The sequence below is a fragment of the Anticarsia gemmatalis genome, chromosome 7, assembly GCF_050436995.1.
Source record: "Anticarsia gemmatalis isolate Benzon Research Colony breed Stoneville strain chromosome 7, ilAntGemm2 primary, whole genome shotgun sequence".
Taxonomy (NCBI): domain Eukaryota; kingdom Metazoa; phylum Arthropoda; class Insecta; order Lepidoptera; family Erebidae; genus Anticarsia; species Anticarsia gemmatalis.
This window is the reverse complement of record NC_134751.1, coordinates 5,030,736-5,050,704: the sequence shown is the minus strand read 5'-3', so window position 1 is coordinate 5,050,704 and position 19,969 is coordinate 5,030,736. Positions and strand designations below refer to the sequence as shown.

Here is a 19,969-nt window from a genome sequence, read left to right as displayed (position 1 = left end):
GGTTCGTTCATGCCGGAAACAGGAAGAGGGCAATCAACATTCCTAAAAATATCACACATTTGGTGTTCATCCGGCGAACGAACCGATGCCGCCGCACAGGCGTCCGACGACTTTAGAACTGACTCGCTCTCGACTCATTTCGTACTTACCTGCTAGTTCATTTACGCAAAATATGTCTAAAACAAACTGCTACCTATGTTAAATAGAGTAAGTTCTTAATTCATTAGATACCTACTGATTTGAAGTTGGTTTATCTAAATGTAGAGTCTTGTGTCTCTCGCTTAGGTAGGTACTGAATATCTGAAAATCAGACCGTTAACAAGAAATTTAAAACGCGAAGTTAAGTGCCTGATCTTATTTACTCGAAAATAACAATCTCTGGTGGCTACACAAGAAATCGAGCTTCTGTTTGCGCATCACACTTAATCAGACCAATATAAGTTTAGTCTGATCTAGGTTTGTTTTGACTATAGATTATCTATTTATCTTTTTTGCTAACATTTTTATCTATCTAACGGAAATGACTACCTGTAAAGTACCCGGGGGAAAGTTAGGCTGTTTGCTTATATTTTATCTTCCCGATTTATTTTGCTATAAGTTAAGCTTAACTCTACCGATTAGGTATTGGTATTGCCTATAAAAAATCAGCTACTTAAGTAGTTATCTAGTCCGGTTATTCGGTATCTCCTAGCTGCTCTAATTTCTAAGAATTCTTGTAAATAAATAACAACGTAACGTATCAAGCGGCTACCTAAACCTACTGTGTACACACTTAGGTAGCTTATCATTACATTACAATGTGTAATAGCTGTAACCGATAACATCGACCTTCCTATCGAAAAAAAAGCGTTCAATATTTATCATAATGTCATCGTAATAATTATTATTGTTCGGTGGCCACGACTAATATTACAATTCCCAACAAGTAGGGGTCTAGTACTCGGCGGCACATAATTAGATAATTTCTATTATTTATATGCGAAGTGTCGTATGTGATGCGCATTGAAACGACGCTGCTTCCTCCGCGACGGTGGTGTACGAAGAAATCCGTCGGCCGCTTCTAGCTAAAGAGGATGTACGCATCGCCAGCAATGATTTCATTTACTAAAAGTTCCTGTCGTGAGCGTTGCTAGCTTTTCCTGCGTGTGACGCGCCACGTAAAACGCTTTTCATTTCCTCTATGGTAATATTATTAAACGTGTCAGCGTACTAATGAGATACGGGATCGAGTCACGATGTACCGATGGCTACACAACTCGCTGTGATTGTACCTCGTATGAATGGCATTATTCATTTATTAGAGGATGTGAGAATCTAGTATGGCCGGGCATTCACGTGCAACAGGTAGACGCCTACTATTGTGTACATTAGCAATTGAAGTTATTAACAATGACTAAGTAACTATGAGATCACAAATGATGAGGTATCGGAAATATTAATTTTCATTTATTTTATATTCTATAAGTTTTGACTTTTTTTATAAATGCCATGTAATTAGCAAAAGATTTATATTACGAGAGACACTTCAATTTCGTGATTTATTCAGTCTCCTCACAAATAAAACGGAAAGCATATTCAAAAGAAGAACGCTATGAGATTTCAAAATCTCAAATTTTCTTCTATTTCGTACTCAAACAATGGCATGAATGAGTTAATTCATTCAAACTTTTCTGAAATACTTTGTTATGTTATGTGTTATGTGGGTAGTAGTACTGAAGATGGAAGGCTAAACGAATACTGTGCTGCCATCTAGTAACACCACATGAAGTTATTATACAAGTAACGACATCTGCTGCTCAGTTTCTAAACTACATTGAACAGTTTAGGCTACAAAAAAGGATTACTTGCCTGTTTTAAAGCATAGATGTCGTTAGTAGAAAAAAATTAGAAGCATTCTCAGTCTATGGCCCAGCGCAGACAGACCGGAATAATCCTCGCGCGGTCTCGAGCATTTTCTTTACGGCTCGCGGATGCTCGAGCATGCTCGCGACTGCTCGAGCCTGCGCGAGGAAAACTTTCTAGGTTACCATTCTTCATTAAACAGGCCAGTTTTCGTGAAAATTCGTCAACGATGGTAATTTGGGCCATGATTATAATTGCTCTTTTGACTGTTGAAGAATAAAAATGACGTTCTCTCTCTTTAAACTCAGTATCAACATTGAAATTTTTCGTACGATGCTCGCGCGTCCTCGAGTATGCGCGGGGATACCCGCGCATCCTCGAGGACGCGCGAGCATTTTTTGTCAGGTTCAAGCAATTATGCACTTTATTCTAATAAATTTAAAGTTGATTTTCAAGTGCGTTAAAAAAATCCTTTCCGCTGCGCTCCTCTTGGTCTGCGCTGACCCTAACTCAGCACATTCAAAAATATTGCAGCAGTTGGGTTTAGTTACTATCTTTAAATGATTTCAGCAATAAATATGACCGAGAACAAGACTTAGACTATAAGACTTCATGAGATGAAAATCACTATAAGAAAGACTTTCTAAAGGTTTTGCATAATAAAAAAATTAAAATAATATGCCTTACACTATATTTGATTTGAATTAGAACTTAAAGAACTAATAATACTATCATAAATATTACAATAACTATATTTCCTGTATTGTTACATATGATTATGTTTGTGCTAAATATAAACTACTAGTTATTACTAAATCACACAACAAACTCATGTCAATTCTATTTTTATTTTTCATTTTCTTAAACAAAAATATTATCTATAAAGTGCCTAATTAAAATATGATTATTGAATACATAAAGTGTTTATTTATTGAATTGTTAAGTAGGTAATCGATTAATTGAAAGGGGGGAATACATTTGATACAGCTATTAAAAGGTCTTCATCGCTTTTCATATTCTTTGTCAACAACTAAGTAGAGAGACTTGTATAAAAAGTTTGCGGTTGCTGTAGATATATAACATTCAGAATTTAGAATGTCAGTGACTCGCAGACTTATGTATCTGAAAGAAGCGTATTTGATACAACTGTTATTTAAAAAAAAATAACAGTTGTATCAAATACGCTTCATTCAAATCATTTGTAATCTCGATAAATTGTGCACGCTAAGGCTGTCTACTAAGTTGTTGGACTATAATTCAGCGGTCAGGTTTTAATGTAAGTACGTCAATGTTGCTCATTTATGTACCGACAAATTGTTTTCTGATATAAATCTATCTGTCCACCATAGCTAATATAATATCTACGATGAGGTAATTAGTAGTTAACTTTAAGTTAGTTTAGCCCGAGGTTCGAAAAATACTGGACGTTTCCCAAGTATATTACCCTGTCACCTTGCATGTATATTGGTTTAGCAGTTTTGAAGGTTTAAGCGTAATGGACAGATGAATTTAGTTACGTAATTTACCAAATGTATTCACTCCTTGAAGTTTTAACAGACCACCGCGTATTTGTGTAAACAGCTAAATATTGGGCTTGTTAAACACATATTTGGTCCAGCATCAATCGGCGTAGCCGGGCGGCAAAATCGAATATATGTAGATGAATGTTCGGGAAAAATGCACCTCGACATCGCCACGCCTGAACGTTTAAATCGAATTGTGAAGATCGAACCCGAATTAGTCGATCAGCGCAAGCCAAACAAGTGCAGTTCTAGTCGGTTTGGTGGTTCGATAATAATATAGTCTAATCGAATAGTATTACCGAACCAAATATGTGTGGAAGCAAGCCTTAGTTAATATAAGTACAAAATTGTGAACATACTTAGTATAGAACAATAGAAAAATGCTTCATACAAAAATAATTATAAAAGCTACTGGTGTCCTACAACTTACGGATTAATTTCATTTCAATTGACTAATTTAGGATCTTAGTTCACGTACATTATGGTCTAATTACTATTGCACTTGGAATGTTTCTCGATATAACTGGTTTTTAAGGCTAAAGTTAACAATACAAACTGTTTTAACTTGCTTTTTTACATCTAAGACTATTTACGAATGATATCTTTAGTGTTAAAATTGGTGTTCATTCTATGTTTTGTTTTGGAAAACAGTGATTACATATGTAAACCTATTTGTTTCCTCGGAAGTAATAAAATTATCGCGTTTGTACACTTTAGGCCCTTGTATTTACAGTAGCGCGATTCAGTACAGTCGCTATTATCGAGTAATCGAATTTGACATTTAAAATGTACTGCATATATAGCTTCTACGGGACCTACAAAATTTCTCGTTTGCTGGTTAGTTATCGATAGTTGATAGTAGTAGAGAATCGAGCTACCGCTGTGTTTTGTCCTATTCTAATCTAGGTAACAAGTTAGACAATATTGTTAGAACTATCGTCACTATTCGCGCTACCTTGGTTGTACAATATTCAACATTTGTTCCTCAAGCCGACTAGGCCTATTCCATTTTATAATAGAATACAAGAATTGACGCGAACACGCATTTTACCTCGGAATACGGAATACCGAACATTTCGGCGCAGACTACACAGGCCGTGGTCGCAGGCTGAATCAGCAATATTAACATGAATATGACTGTCTATTTCAAGCATCTATAAAATGCAAAATCTTCTCTCGTGGTACCTATTTTACTTATTCAACAAGGAACTATTGCGCAGGTTATGCTAGCTGTAATCGCAGGCCTGAATCAGCAAAAATCAGCATCAATATGACTGCCTATTTCAAACATCTATAAAATGCAAAATCTTCTCTCGTGGTACCTATTTCAATTATTTAACTATGAACTTCATTTTAATAATGCACGTAAACACTAAAAATTACACAGATAGGTGCCAATTGGTAAAATTAAGGTCACTTGTGTTACAATGGGGCAGGTCTAATGTAGTAACAGAATAGAAAAAATGCATAGAAACATTGTTTGACTAGTAAATGCTTCTGGTTTGTTTGACGTGTTGGTTATACGTAGAACAGGCGAACTCGCGACGTGGTGATCAGTGTGTCTCCGTCGAAAAACTTGGTTTCGATGACCACGTTGCCACTGAAAAAAATAATGCTCAACTTTAAACTAAGCTAGGTAAGCGTCGCACTAGGAATAAAACTTAAGTTTGAGGTATGTGTCTAGAAATGTTACAAAAAAAGAATAAAACTAAGGCACTGTATAAGGCTTCATATAACCACCGCAAAAAAAAAAAATAAGATGACATTTTGCAACAAAATCGTACTAACATATCAACATGATGCACTTTATGTCAATTATCTAACATGCAAATTAAATACGAACAATAAAACTTACTTGAGAACATTAGCGGGCATCATCTGTGACTCCGGCGCGGACTCGATCACAGACTGCCAGGTGTTAGTCGAGTTGGGGATCACGTAGCCGAACTCGAAGAACCACTCCTCTAGACAACGCCCTTTGAATAGAACTTTCTGGAATAAAAATAAAAAATAACATATTAATACATATAAACATAAGAAAGACAAGGCTACAGCATCTTTAATCGTATTTTTAACATTTGGCCTTCATTGAATAGAGGTTAACATACACATATTTTTACAGCGCCCATTATATGCACCACTGCTTGTAGCTACTAACTTATTATTAGCAATGATTGATTCAAATATTCTTTAATTATGCTTGTAAGAAAGCTACTGTTCAAATTCACCATGTGTAACATAATTATACGCATTTCCTCCTAATTGTGACGTTATTGATACCTTGCAAAATTTGATCACTAAAGAACTTCCTTACCTGTTCCAAACGGAATTTGTCCATTGCTTCAGTGGAGCTAAAGTTCATTTCTCGTGAGACGACACGACATTTGAGGATGCGTTTCGGTACTCGCGCTTCATGCTCTATGTGGGGGCTTGACATGTCTTCATTGTTTTGCCATAGGATCTTGCCTGAAAACATAACAATGGAATATAATTTTACTAGCTGACCCGTGCGGCTCCGCTCGCGTGAATGATTTTTTTTTACTAATACAAAACTTAATTATTCCTTAACAACAAAATATGCTTTTTTCACGAAAAAACTTCTCAAAATTATTTATATCTCATATAACTCGCGCAAAAGCATATCCGCCATTAAAACTGTTGCCATAACAACGGAATTTTGTTAATTCAATCCATACTAATATTATAAATGCGAAAGTAACTCTGTCTGTCTGTCTGCTACTCAATCACGCCTAAACTACTGAACCAATTTGCATGAAATTTGGTATGGAGGTAGTTTAATACCCGAGAAAGGACATAGGCTACTTTTTACCCCGGGAAAATGACGCATTTCCCAGGAAAATTCAGGTTTCGCCACCGAAGTCGCGAATAAACAACATTATAATGACATTGAATTAACAAAATTCCGTTGTCATGGCAACAGTTTTAATGGCGGATATGCTTTAGCGCGAGTTATATGAGATATAAATAATTTTGAGAATATTTTTCGTGAAAAAAGCATATTTTGTTGTTAAGGAATAATTAAGGTTTGTATTAGTAAAAAAAAAATATTCACGCGAGCGGAGCCGCACGGGTCAGCTAGTGTCATTATAATGTTGTTTATTCGCGACTTCGGTGGCGAAACCTGAATTTTCCTGGGAAATGCGTCATTTTCCCGGGGTAAAAAGTAGCCTATGTCCTTTCTCGGGTATTAAACTATCTCCATACCAAATTTCATGCAAATTGGTTCAGTAGTTTAGGCGTGATTGAGTAGCAGACAGACAGACAGACAGACAGAGTTACTTTCGCATTTATAATATTAGTATGGAAGTATGGATATGACAACTCCCGAAAATAGAATGAGGTCTGTAGAATTTCCGTGTCGGTATGGAACCCACAACCTCTCGACACACTAAAATTGGCGTGGCTAAATTGTAAAGACAGAAATATTTCATTTTTGTTTAGCTATTCTATCTATTTTAGGTTGTTAGTTATAATAATAAGTACGACGAAGATAAGGAGTTTTTTCCATATTTAACTTAGTAACTAATCCATTGTAGTAGGTGGTAAAAAAATAAGGTCAATGTAATTATAAAATTAACCCATTAGCAGCAAATGTACTCTATACAAAATTACTAGGTTAATAAAATATAATAAGGTTTGTTCTATAATTTGACCTGCTAATGTATGTTTCGTGTGTTAATGGAAAGTTCAATGTTGTCATAAAATTAGGGTTTGTTACTAGCCCACAGAAGGTTGAAATCTTTACCTTTGAATAATTAATATGAAAATGAGTATGGATGTGAAATGTGTTCTACAGACTCTGCCTGCCCCTGTAGGTGTGATATTATGTAGGTATGTAATATGAAAATGTGTTTGTATGTTTGTCCTTCGTTAATTATTTGGATGTAGGTAGGTTATTTTTAATCAATGAAATCATACCCTAAGTTACTGATATATGGGGCTTAACATTGAATGCCTGTGGCGCCCTAAGAGTCAAGTCAGCTAGCGCAAATTAAACACGAAAAGACTACAAGCTTTTCTGATAAATGAAAATAAAGTGATTTGCTAACAGCTCTATTTTTAGCTAATGGTTTTATGTAAGTAAAATTGCCTTTTCATGTAGTGTCAATGACATTATAATCTATGTCCTTGAGACTTTTATAACGGCGTGAAGGTCGCGCGCATGTCAAATATGTAATGAAATGTGGTTTACTTGTAAAATTGAGACTTTTGAGAGTTCAAAATGTATGACTTTTATAGTCATACATTTTGAACTCTCAAAAGTCTCAATTTTTGAATAAAGTGGGATTTATCATTGAATCCACTACATTTTTCATGATCTACCTGGCTGTAGTTAAAAGCTTGACAAAATTATTTATCTGTATGAGTTTAGCTTATAGTTTTGTATTACACAGATGGTTTCAAAAACAAAATAAGAGCAAAGCCAACTGTCTCAAATATTAAGACCCAAGACATTGATTTTCCTTAGAGCAGCAAATGTAAAATCTAATTGTACCTTACTTAAAAACATGTCTTAAGTATAATCTTAATAGAAATAGAAGTCATATAAATCTAGTCAAAATTTGTATTTTTGATGTAACAGTACAATTAGCTCTTGGGCACATCTTAGCTAATTAATAAGTAAAGATTTCATTGAAGTATGAACCCTTTAATACCTATAGGTTATAACTAAAAGAACTACATTAGTTAGAAACAATTACTTAAATATGAACTCACCTGTGTCAGCATCTCTCAAATTCATCCAATTCCTGTTCATGGCATGGGTTAAGGAAATTTTATATAAAATTGTAAACTGATTTTGGGAAGCTTTTGTTATATCTCACAATGCTCTGTGACTGAACATTGCATAACTTTTGTAAGCCTAGTGAGTGAGTATCTTTGTAGTTTTTTATTATGATAAACAGATTTATTTGACTTTAATTGAATGCAATCATATATTGATCGCGGATTGTTAAGGCACAGGACACTGAGGGCACGTCTGCCAGATGGTGTATTCAAATAGAGTTACATGCTTATTGCCACAACATTTAAAATGACTGAAATATTTTCTATATAATGAGCACCAATCTAAAATCAAATTGGAGTATTCTATAACCTTAAAAATACTATATCCTACTGTATATTGAGCTAGAATGTTTTTAAAAAGGATACACTTGAAAGCCTCTCAGGATATCTTCCACGCGTTCTGTTTCTCTGGATTCTTCGGCAGGCATAACTTCCGTCATGTTAGTGGCTGTTAAAACTATTTAATTAATTCGATTGCTTACTCTTTTACCCGTGAATTATAAAATAAAATTTTTACACAACAAAAAGCCACACAAGTCACAACACAAATTGACAGAAGTGATAAAAACGTCACCCAAATGTCAAGTGTGAACTGTCAGATTACAAGGTCAAGTGTAGAGTAGCGCAGTAAAATTACTAATAGCGTGATTCTGTTACAAACTTACTAAAACATGCTTCTTTTCACGCATTGAGACGTTTGGTAAATAAAGAAATGTCATCTTTAAGATAATTTTTAAACAATCATTGTTGTTTGTAATGAAACGTATAAAATTTAACATTGATTTTAGTTGATAAGTAATTGCTTCAAAATTATGACAAACATGTGGTAAATAGTTATGATTTTAAGTGAATTGTTAATAAAAACATTACAAGAATGTTGCGTTTAACGTAGAACAAAAATTCAAAATGGTTGACAAAATTGACAGAATATAGAATAGAATGGAAGAGAATAGAACAGTTGTTGGTATTTTTGTATACCTGCAGTGTATTTAAAAAAACAATAAAGATACTAGATAACTGGCGAATGTACAGATTTAGTCCTCTGCATTTATGTAACATTTCGATTAGGAGTTGTTTTGTTTCGGAGAGCATTAATTTCTATGAACTCGAAAAGCGAAACTGACGAAGCTTCAAGGTAATTTTATTTGTCTTATTTTTTTCATACTAAAATTTTCATTGTCAACTGTTTTGTTTCACGTTTAGAAAAGCGTTATGTAAAATCGTCCATTATTTGTCTATATTTAACTGATGCGTAATAAAAACAAAAGGTTAGGTTAGGCATTACTTGCTATTTTCGTTTCTTTGTTTTCTTTCGAAATTGCGCCGTAACGGGATGGAGAGTCGGCTAAAACATTTGTGTGTTGGTTTCGTAGGGGGAACGAAGCATCATCGTCAAAAAACCCAGCCCCGAATAGTACCGACGAGGAATCTACGTCAGGTTTATGCTCGGATACAGTGACCGACCGTACGCAAGACATTATGAAGCGTGCTGCCGCTAAACAGCTGATTGAGAGGTATTTCTACCAGCTACTGGATGGATGTGGCAATCCTAACTGTGACAATCAATACTGTGCATCAAGTGGAGAGGTAACTGTTGATATTTTGTTTACACTGTTATTCTGGTTGTCATGTCATCACCATATTCAGTCATAAAGTTTGCTGTGTTAAATCTATGATAGACAGTGTGGAAATCATGAATGTAAGTTCAATAAAGACAACAAACCTTGAGAGCTTTTATATTTATTAATAAACATAAACAAAGCCTTTGTTTACTAAAATAAAACAATAAACAAGAGAGCAGTTTAAGATTTTATCATGTCATCGTTATGTTTATAAATAAATACATCATACTCTTGTGGCCTACAAAAATAACTAAATCTTTTTCAGTCTTGATGTAAGATTATTAAATTAATAAACAATCAATTAAAGATATAATTGATATGAATGTTATCTTGAATGATAATATAATTGACACACATATGGAGTTGCCTTTTTCATATCTTAATTATTAGTATTACTGAGGAAAAACTAGATAAGTTAATTTGACATTTTGTGTTAATAAAAAAGGAGTTTATTATATATTTTTCTTTTTCTATTTTAATGTCATCTTATTCTATTATAAAAAAATTATAGGGGCATTTTATTCATGTTGATGACTAACACTGATAGAGCATACTTATTAAATTCTCTAGAGATATTGTAGTATGTATAGATACATGATTATATATAGCATGTATGTAAAGTCATGACAATGTAACATTGCAGTTACCATGATAACTAATTTACTCTAATTGATGCTCATTTGTGCACCAAGTCTGCACATTACATGTTCTTGGGAACACTGATCTCATTAGATGTACCTGGCTAGAGGCTCATATAAATACCAAATAAATGAATTCCTGCAACTGAATATGAGTTCTCAGAAATATATCATTAGATTGATTAAAATACTATCAATTTTCATTACTGAAATGAATCTTTAGTAGAGTAAAGTTGGAAGCAAGTTGCTGTATAACAATGAAAAGGGTTTAACATTCAGTTATTATTGTGAATTCTACTTAGGTATTACCCTTATTTCTGTTAAATAGTACAATGCCCAGTAACAGATTGCTTAATAGCTAGGACGCAAAAGGGTTGTTCAGTTTCTTTCCTGCTTAATGTTGTTTTATAATGTAGTTAGGAATAAGTTAGACTTTCTTACTTGTCATAAATAAATGTAAAAAAACATATAAAAATTAAAAAAAGGAAAATGCCTTGTAACAGTTGGTTGAATAATTTTGTAACATTTTAGGCAAGGAACTTGTCTCCGAATGAAGCAGCCGCTGAAGCCATAAAACTGTTCTACAAAGAGGCCCGTCTGTGTGACACACTACCTAACAAAGTGCCACGGACAGAGGCCACTGCCTGTGAATCTAGTGCTAGGTAACATGTAACTTTGATATTACCTTACCCGAAAGTGTGTCTATAGAATCTAGAATGTTTTAGAAATTTTGAATTGAATCTCACTCCTATTTTTCTTTTTTAATAACTCGTATATTGTGTTTATAAAAAAACACCCTAACCTACATCTCAGATGCCAGCAATCGTTAATATGTGGCTTCTATATCAAATACAAATGAAACGCCTCCAGCTGTACATGCATAATTTGAGCTAATCAATGGTTAAAAAGGTTTCTTTTTAAACAAAGACAGCACAGTTAATTTTTTTTACTACTTACATTTTAATATATATTGAAATATTCCAGCACAACATGTAACACATCAAGTGTAAAAGACACAGAGGATAACAAAGAAAAACTGACAGAGTCCAGCCCAACCTCGTCCAAAGAGAGCACATCCAAGGAGGAGGAACCACAAACTAGTCATAATGTATCTCACCAAGAGGAGTCCAAAACTCGTAGTTATAACAGTAAGAATCCGATGCTCTTACGTTTAATTAACAACAATTGTAAGTAATTGTGTTGTTTTGTTCAAAATCTACTAATGTATCACAAGATTTAAGGGTATTGTAACTTATTTCTTGCTTTTTATGTTCACATGCACTTTGTGTGGTAATGTCTTAGAGTGTTGTTTTGTGTGAAACTATGGGTAAGGTGCTTCATGCGTCGCATGGATTTTGATGTGTGTTGAAAAATGTTGTGGTAGTGTAGTAGATTTGTAGTTGTAATTGTATATTAGATTATATTTGTAATATATTAATTAGTGCACATGTAAGTGTGTAAACAAAAGGTTAATTTACATAAAGAGATTTATTAAGTGCTTCTAAGTAATAGTCCTAATGACTTTTCTGAAATCAGTAGTCCACATTAACACAGTGATTAATGTTATAAGGTAATTATTGTACAAGGATAGTAACCCTTGTATAATAATTACCTTAAAATACTTATATAAATATAGGACCAGGCTTAAAAAGTTAGTAGCACAGCACCAGTGAAGTAGGACACAATGGATGTTTCAAAATTCATATATTTGGTAACAAAGCTTGATGATTTGATCATTGCATTGTTAGATGGAGCCCCGTTAACAGAAGAGAGGATGTATCAGTTGTGTGAAGAGTGCCTGCAGACTAAAGTGAGACAGCCATTGATCAGGGCACTGGGGGAGGCGTTCACTACACCAGCGATATTAGCGAGAAGTTTTGCGAGTAAGGTTGTGGATAGTAATGAAGCGACTCCAGGGAAAAGTAGTGGTGAGTAGAAAGTAAAATTAAATTCTGTTCATAAACATTGTTGCCACAACTGCCTTTCAGTCATAGCATTTAGTAAGATGTCCCACATTTGTGGTTTGTCTTATTAGCCGTTTCTTTTTCTTTTTTATATTTATTGACTTCAATAGAGTCAAGAGAGCGAATATAATAATATGATTGAAATCCTTTTATTTTTAATTTAAAGGATTCGTAAAAATGGCGTATTAAAAAAATGCACCACGTATTTCAGATAAAGAGTCAAAAGCGATGTGTTTATCGAGTGACCCAGACAAAGATGTTGACAGTGTCACGGGACCCGAGTTAGACGTGGCTTCGTGTCGCAGAGCATTTCAGTACCTTGCCAAAGTAAGTACAATCCCATTATATTTTTAGTTTAGAAATAATATACCGCGGAAAAAAATCCCGAGGTGAAAAGTATCCTATGAGTTAATCCATGTTATAAATTATTTCTCGAAAATCCGTTCAGAGGTTTGTGTATAGGAGTAACAAACATACATACATGCTCACAAACTTTCGCGTTTATCATATTAGAAAGTAAGGGTGCAAGATCCTTCATCATAATGTGTAAAAATCGTCGTTAAGTCTCGTATAGCTGGATACAATTCAATTATCCTCAGGTTTCTAGACCATTAACATTATTGGACACGTAATTCGTTTCTGCAGTGACTGACTGTAACCAGTTGAAAAATAGAAGCAGTGCAGATTTCACCAGTTTAGCTATTCATAGACATGCTTTGTAGTTTATGTAGCTATCAAAACATGTTGAAGAATGAAATGGAGATATTTAATAATCTATACTAGTATTATAAATGTGGATTGTGGGATATTTGGAAGCATGTATTTAGAAGTATATAAGTATGTTTATCTGTTGTCTGGTTATCATAGAACAAGCTCTACTTAGTATGGAATCAGATGACCCTGTGTGAGTAGTCCAAAAATATTTATTTGTTTGTTACCCATTCACGTCAAAACTACTGACTGGATTTTGATGAAACTTGGCAGTGTTGTAGCTTATGTATTAAAATAAAATAAAGGCTATAGAAGTATAGACCACGCGGGCGAAGTTGCGTGCAGGAGCTATTTAATACAATAAATTATTTAAATGCATTATGTCCGAGTACTGAATCGTTTTTAATAGTAACTAGTGTTCAATCTTGCCTGTTCTAGTTTACAGTTGATGAGATACTAACTGTATATAGGAAATAATAAATCATATACATCCGTTTATAGTTATATCAAAACTTATCAATACGTTAGTAGTCGTTTCCACTCGTAATTTCAGTTGCTAAGACCTTCAAATTATTTCATACAAATATTGCACTCGTTCAAAATTGGGTTAGCTATTTCAGTGACTAACCCCTACATACAAAACATACTTTACCTCTTTCTAATATTAGTCGGTGATATTATATTAATACAATAGGTAAATGCGACACCGACACATCAAACACGTGCCATAAATTGTTGCTCTGGAGTAGCAATGTAGTCAATAGCTATCTCTCTTTCACTCATAAGCTTACCCTATTTTCTGTCGCGCTTATAGTGAACGTCACCCGTTTCGGTATTATTGAACAATTGTTTTATAGGAAAAGTATGAACATAGTATATCTTCTTTTAAATTTTATTTATTGGTTTACATCATAGGTTCCTAACTACCTGTGATCAAAAATATACCTAGGATCTGCGTTATACTATCCCCTTCACAATCATGTAAAGGTATATAAAAGGTTACAAACCTTTGATTTAACTTTTTAATTAACACACCATACGAAATGCCCTATCGCACGCTAAGAGGCGCTACTACCCCTTTTTGGAACCCCTTTTTTTTAAATTATATAAATAAATGTTTCTTTCTATAGGTGCCATCAGAAAACTACAGTTCAGCGTTAGTGACAGCGCTAAAAACGCTGGCAGACAACATGCTGATAGACTTACGGTTAACAAAGAAGTTACTAACGGAGGACGCGGTGAATTGCTTCGTGATCGCGTTCGAAGTGCCTGACCTCGGCTGCAGTGATTATCTCGAGATAGCACTGCCTGCGCTGTGTCATGCTGCTGAACATTTGTCTGTTAAAGGTAGGTTATTAAAGATGACATTTTATTTCTTTATTTATTAATTAAAATTTTAAAAATCTTGTTAGTTGATCTGTTTGTGGATACACGCTACCATCTACGTGCATGTACGTACCCGTATACAAACGTGCACGGGTGTATACGCATGTATCTACTATAATTTGCTTGTTAAACTCGTAATATCACCCGCGTAGTACTTATAAAGCAGTAACATTATCTGTTTAATGCTTAACATTCTTATTATGTTTTACTCATTAATCATAAATTTTAAATCAAACATCTTATTTTGTCATTGTATTAAATAAGTAAAGTACAACTTAAGCAAAAAGTCCTAATGGAGCCGTCAATATAAATATAAATAATATCGTATCACTTAAGTTAAGCAAGAAGAAATGAACTAGTTTTCAATAGATACTTATTATATATCTTTCCAAACGTGTAGGTCAAGCGAAACTGGCTCGTATTTGGGCACAGCATTGTAAGGATAGCTTGCGCCACATCTTGGAGACGCTACAACAGCTGATCACGCTGCGAGTCATCTCCACCAACTACACGAGACAGTTCCAAGTGCAGGACGACGAGGTTGTCACGTGCGCTACTAAGTTTATGAAGGTATGGCAAATACACTAAAAAAATATTTTATTTATACCCATTTTGTACTGTTTAATAGATGTTAAAGGTGTTTTTCGGAGCATTCTGTTTAGTCTTCAGTGCTACTATACTGAGTCTCAAAATGATTTTGCTATTCTAATCTTTAGACTACTTTTATTTTGGAAAACAAACTAATGCCCCTGGCATCACGTTCGCCTTTGTACAGCTCTGTATAAAATAAATAAACAAGTATGTTTGCCGACACCCTTGTCGCTTCACTGACTGTAAAGTTTAAATGATCATATGGTAATCAAAGAATCTGTATAAATTTTGTGTACACTAGATGCAAACATTCTGTCTTTTACGTAAAAAAATACACCAGAGTACTATTATAAAAACCTTTATGGGTTTCGAACGTAGCTATAACCTGGATACTCAACATTTTATCAACAAAAGTCAGTTTACTAAATACATGTGTTATTTGTCCACAGATAGTATACTACGCGAACATGTTGGCGGGCACGATGGAGTCGAACTCGTTGCGCGAGGAGCCCATCGTGATCAACAACCAGCAGGACCCGCTGGAGAACGTGCTCGGCCATTTATACCCCCCCACCTCGATGAAGGGCTCTAAACACTCACAGCCTGATGACCCCTTAGGTAAGAAACAACTTAAATATTTATTATCTACTGATTTACTGATTATAGACTTGACGGCAAGTTAGCACTAGCACAGTTTCAATAATCGCTGCACCGCGTGTGATTTGAATCCCACTTAAGACAAATATTTGTGTCATGAGCAAGTATATTAAAATTTCTTCTGTATTTAGTTTGGAAACAAATGACTGCGTTTGAATTTTCGTTAGATTTGTACAATAACATTACAAAAAAAAACTTTTTTTACATTCAAAGTAGAGCTCATTATTTCTTTAAATCAAATCACCTTTATTATTTCTTTACCGTGTTAAGTTATAGTAATACAGAGAAAGTGGTTTTCAATGGGATGTTTATTTTTAATTTTCGATTAATTAACGATTTTATTGTGACTCGTCGTTTTATAATGTTGTTTTTGTTTCAGCCATTGAATTAGATATAAATGTATTAGATGCTAGGAAGCCATACCTGCCATTTGAGGAATTCTACAACGAACCTCTTAGTGATACTATTGAAATGGATATAGACTTTGGTAATTTTAAGACGGAAATAAGTAAAGGTAAGAATCATTCAATTCTCGTTCACATTATACCTTAATATTTGCATTAATTTTGTTTTATCGCATAGATAATTAGCCTCAGCTAAGACATCGCTTTACGACACTCTTTACAAATCATGGAGATGTTCAGCTTAAAATACCATTCATCTTCCACCTATCTAAGAAAAGTCGGCGAACAATGTTGTACTACCCGCTGCTAATTCACTGCCCAGTGAACTCAATTGTTGCAAACATCGGAAATTTTCCTTCTTCATAACTATTATTAATTAAAGCCAAATAATATTTTTAATGTTGCAGGTAAAAAGTTTGCGTTCCTAAAGTACCCGTTCATATTAACGGTGGCGACGAAATCGTTAGGTCTGTACTATGAGAACCGTATCAGGATGTATTCGGAGCGCCGCGTGTCGTTACTACATGCCGTGGTTGGAGCCGCGCCGCCCATGCCCTTCCTTAGGCTTAAAGTGCGAAGAACACATATTATTGATGATGCGCTCGTTGGGGTATGTGTTTAAATAATTCATTACTTAACCTTAATGTGTTAATCGGGTATATTTCGCGTTAATTGACAGAATAAAGTGATTTACGGTAAACCACGTCAAGCCACGTCTTATTGTAGTGGGAACCTGTCGATTCTTACGAACGTTGCGCAGTTGTTACGGTAGACTTAAGCGTGAATTTCATATACAGCAAATTTTATGCTCCTGTTATAATTTATCGAAACTACACCCGTATATGTAACTACGTGTACGCCTGTGTACGTATTCGTTTATACAGATGACAAATTGAAAGGTTTCCGAATTAAATCGCAATGTTAACTTTATTGTGACTTTCATTTTGAGAAACTAAAGTGATAGTAATTTAACGAATTATAATCGCAAAATTATTTCTTTATAATAACACTACCTTAGCAACAATATATTGATTTTAAACGTCCGGTTTCATTTTCAGTTGGAAATGGTAGCAATGGAGCGCGCATTAGACTTGAAGAAGCAGCTAGTGGTAGAGTTTGAAGGCGAACAGGGTGTGGACGAGGGGGGTGTCAGTAAGGAGTTCTTTCAACTCATAGTGGAGGAGATCTTCAACCCAGACTATGGCATGTTCACGCAACAACCTGACTCTCTTACTGTGTGGTGAGTTATATTTATGATTTTTTTTTTATAGTGATAGTAGTTAAGTGCGTTATTGTCGATTGTTTATTAGTAGCCCATTTTAATGTATTAGTTAAAAGCTTCTTTTTAGTAGAAAAGTTGATTTATGTATGTGTTTGTGTGTGATGTGTGCGTGTACGCATTAAACTGGTGCATGATAAAGTCGTGTGTTTTCTGTCCTAATTTGGTATATTAATATTTATTATTACTATCTCATTTCGTAATGTGTCCAATTACATACTTACCTAAAAAAGAATGAAGATTTGTTGTTTTTTTTAATAATCTAATTTAAGGAAATAAGATCTGAAATCATTTTGTTTGTCTGTATAGTCTAAATACAGTTAAAATATTTTCTATTTACAGGTTCAACATGACATCATTCGAGACTGAGGCGCAGTTCACGTTAATCGGCATAGTGTTAGGTCTCGCGATATACAACAATGTGATACTTGCTGTTAACTTCCCCATGGTCGTGTACAGAAAGCTTATGGGCAAGAAGGGGTCGTTCGAGGACTTGGCTGATTGGAACCCCGTGAGTAACTTGAAAATTGGTAACTTATACAAAAAGATAATATTGGATGCGCAATGTCTGTTTCTTACCCTTTAAATGGCCAAACCGCATTAGATAAAATAAGAAATGGTGAAGGATTATATCCAGCAGCTTTAAGTTGTTTTTAAATGTAATTCGCCGGCCAAATATTTTTTTCTACATTATCTGGCATTTGCAGTTCAATGTAAGTTATTAACACATTGTCACACGTTACACTTACATTACGTGGACGAATACGTGCGTATACGTTCAATAGCCTACCACTTGGTTAAAGAAGAAATCATATTTAATTTATAAAAACGAATAGGAATCTAAAGTCAAAAACATTTTCTATGGTGATTTTTATTAATATAAGCAATTCCTGTTTTTCCAGACTCTATACAATGGTTTAAAAGACATGTTAGAATACGAGGGTAGTGATTTAGAAGAGGCGTACTACCAGACGTTCAGGATATGTTACCAGGATGTGTTCGGAAATGCCATATTCCATGATCTGAAGGAGGATGGAGACAGTATATTTGTTACACAGGAAAATAAAAGAGTAAGTTCTAAAATAGATTATTTTTTGCTATAATAATATCTCGATCAATATGCAAGAAGTATTTTAAATATTTAATGGGTGCAACAAGACATAGTACATAAATTTGACAGTGGGTTCGGTTGACGATGTCGAAATATGAAATTATTCCTCATTACGAATTACCAACAATTTTCAGATATTATTTGAAATGTATTTCTGTCGCTACCATACAAGTGAACATACGACAACGATAGTATGATACAATTTGGTTAAGGTTGAGGCGCTTCTATTTCATTTTTAAAAAAAGGTCAATTTATTATGTGATACGAATAGAACATCTATAGCTATAGACTAGTGTATATCAAAACTAGTTGCATAGACCATCTGTGATTATAACCTATGTGTTTGTTTTAACAGGAGTTTGTGGAGTTATACGCTGATTTCTTGCTCAATGAATCAGTGGACACACAGTTCAGAGCATTCAGGCGTGGCTTCCTCATGGTCACTGACGAGAGTCCCTTAGCGGCGCTCTTCAGACCTGAAGAAGTCGAAATGTTGGTCTGCGGTAGCAAGGTAACATTGTAGTACCAGTTGAATAAGGTATCGTCTCCGTAGTCGATTGTGGAGAGATGCTGTGGAAAATAACACCCATATTAATACATCTTGTGTTAGTAAGAGACAGAACATGTTTCTACATGCGTAATTCCCCACAGTTCTCTCCCAATTTGTAGAGACAACTAAGCCAAGATCGAAAGGGATTGCCCACCTTGGGCGCATTGTGGACACTACTTTTGAAATAAATTACAAATACCATTAACTTTAATAATAAATAAAATTAAGAATTTTACATACACTCTACTGAGCTCAATTGCATCGTCACCAGCATTAAAAAAAAGTATTTTTATTATAGAAACGTATAAATATGGCATAATGGGCAATCCCCTTTATAATATAATTTCTTTACATCAAGTATTACCTTGCGTTGTTCACGGCACAAGTCTATAGCATTTTTTCATTTTCCAGAACTTCGATTTCAACGAGTTAGAAAAATCAACGGAATACGACGGCGGCTACACATCAGACTCACAAACAATCAAAGACTTTTGGAGCATCGTTCATAGTTTGTCGCTGGACGACAAGAGGAAACTGTTACAGTTCACGACCGGCTCCGACCGGGTCCCGGTGGGGGGGCTCAGTCACCTCAAACTTGTTATAGCGAGGAACGGCCCCGACTGTGATAGACTGCCCACCGCACACACCTGCTTCAACGTCTTACTCCTACCAGAGTATGAAACCAAGGACAAACTACAAGACAGACTGATGAAAGCTATAAGCTATTCGAAAGGCTTCGGTATGCTTTAATGTATTGACGTTGAACAAACGAGTATTTGTTGTAAATGAGCCGGGAGGTCTTTGTAACATTAATGAATAAAGTTTGTTTTATTTATACAGTATTGGCGTTTTCATTTATCGATTAGGTTTAATCATTATTTTTAT

General features: G+C 34.6%; 2 protein-coding genes across 3 annotated transcripts; one reads left to right on the top strand and one right to left on the bottom strand.

The window, feature by feature from the left end:
* Positions 1-2,516: 2,516 nt before the first annotated feature.
* On the bottom strand, positions 2,517-8,740 carry PrBP (Prenyl-binding protein). The gene is made up of 5 exons (XM_076116603.1): positions 8,538-8,740; positions 8,103-8,134; positions 5,680-5,831; positions 5,221-5,357; positions 2,517-4,965 (listed from the first exon to the last, which is right to left on the bottom strand). The coding sequence occupies exons 1-5, from the start codon at positions 8,609-8,611 to the stop codon at positions 4,884-4,886; spliced, it is 477 nt and encodes a 158-aa protein (XP_075972718.1). The 5' UTR covers positions 8,612-8,740; the 3' UTR covers positions 2,517-4,883.
* Positions 8,741-9,046: 306 nt separating this feature from the next.
* On the top strand, positions 9,047-19,924 carry Ube3a (ubiquitin protein ligase E3A). Of its 2 annotated transcripts, none has more exons than XM_076116599.1 (16): positions 9,047-9,306; positions 9,545-9,758; positions 10,963-11,093; positions 11,416-11,618; positions 12,180-12,359; positions 12,607-12,722; positions 14,237-14,453; positions 14,893-15,062; positions 15,533-15,701; positions 16,120-16,254; positions 16,552-16,754; positions 17,203-17,384; positions 17,766-17,934; positions 18,326-18,493; positions 18,890-19,045; positions 19,496-19,924. In XM_076116599.1, exons 1-16 carry the CDS (start codon positions 9,272-9,274, stop codon positions 19,832-19,834), a joined length of 2,787 nt encoding a protein of 928 aa, XP_075972714.1. In that variant the 5' UTR covers positions 9,047-9,271; the 3' UTR covers positions 19,835-19,924. The 2 variants fall into 2 exon arrangements, with proteins under 2 accessions (XP_075972714.1, XP_075972715.1); XM_076116600.1 differs by having other exon boundaries at positions 9,051-9,306; positions 11,416-11,579.
* Positions 19,925-19,969: the final 45 nt, after the last annotated feature.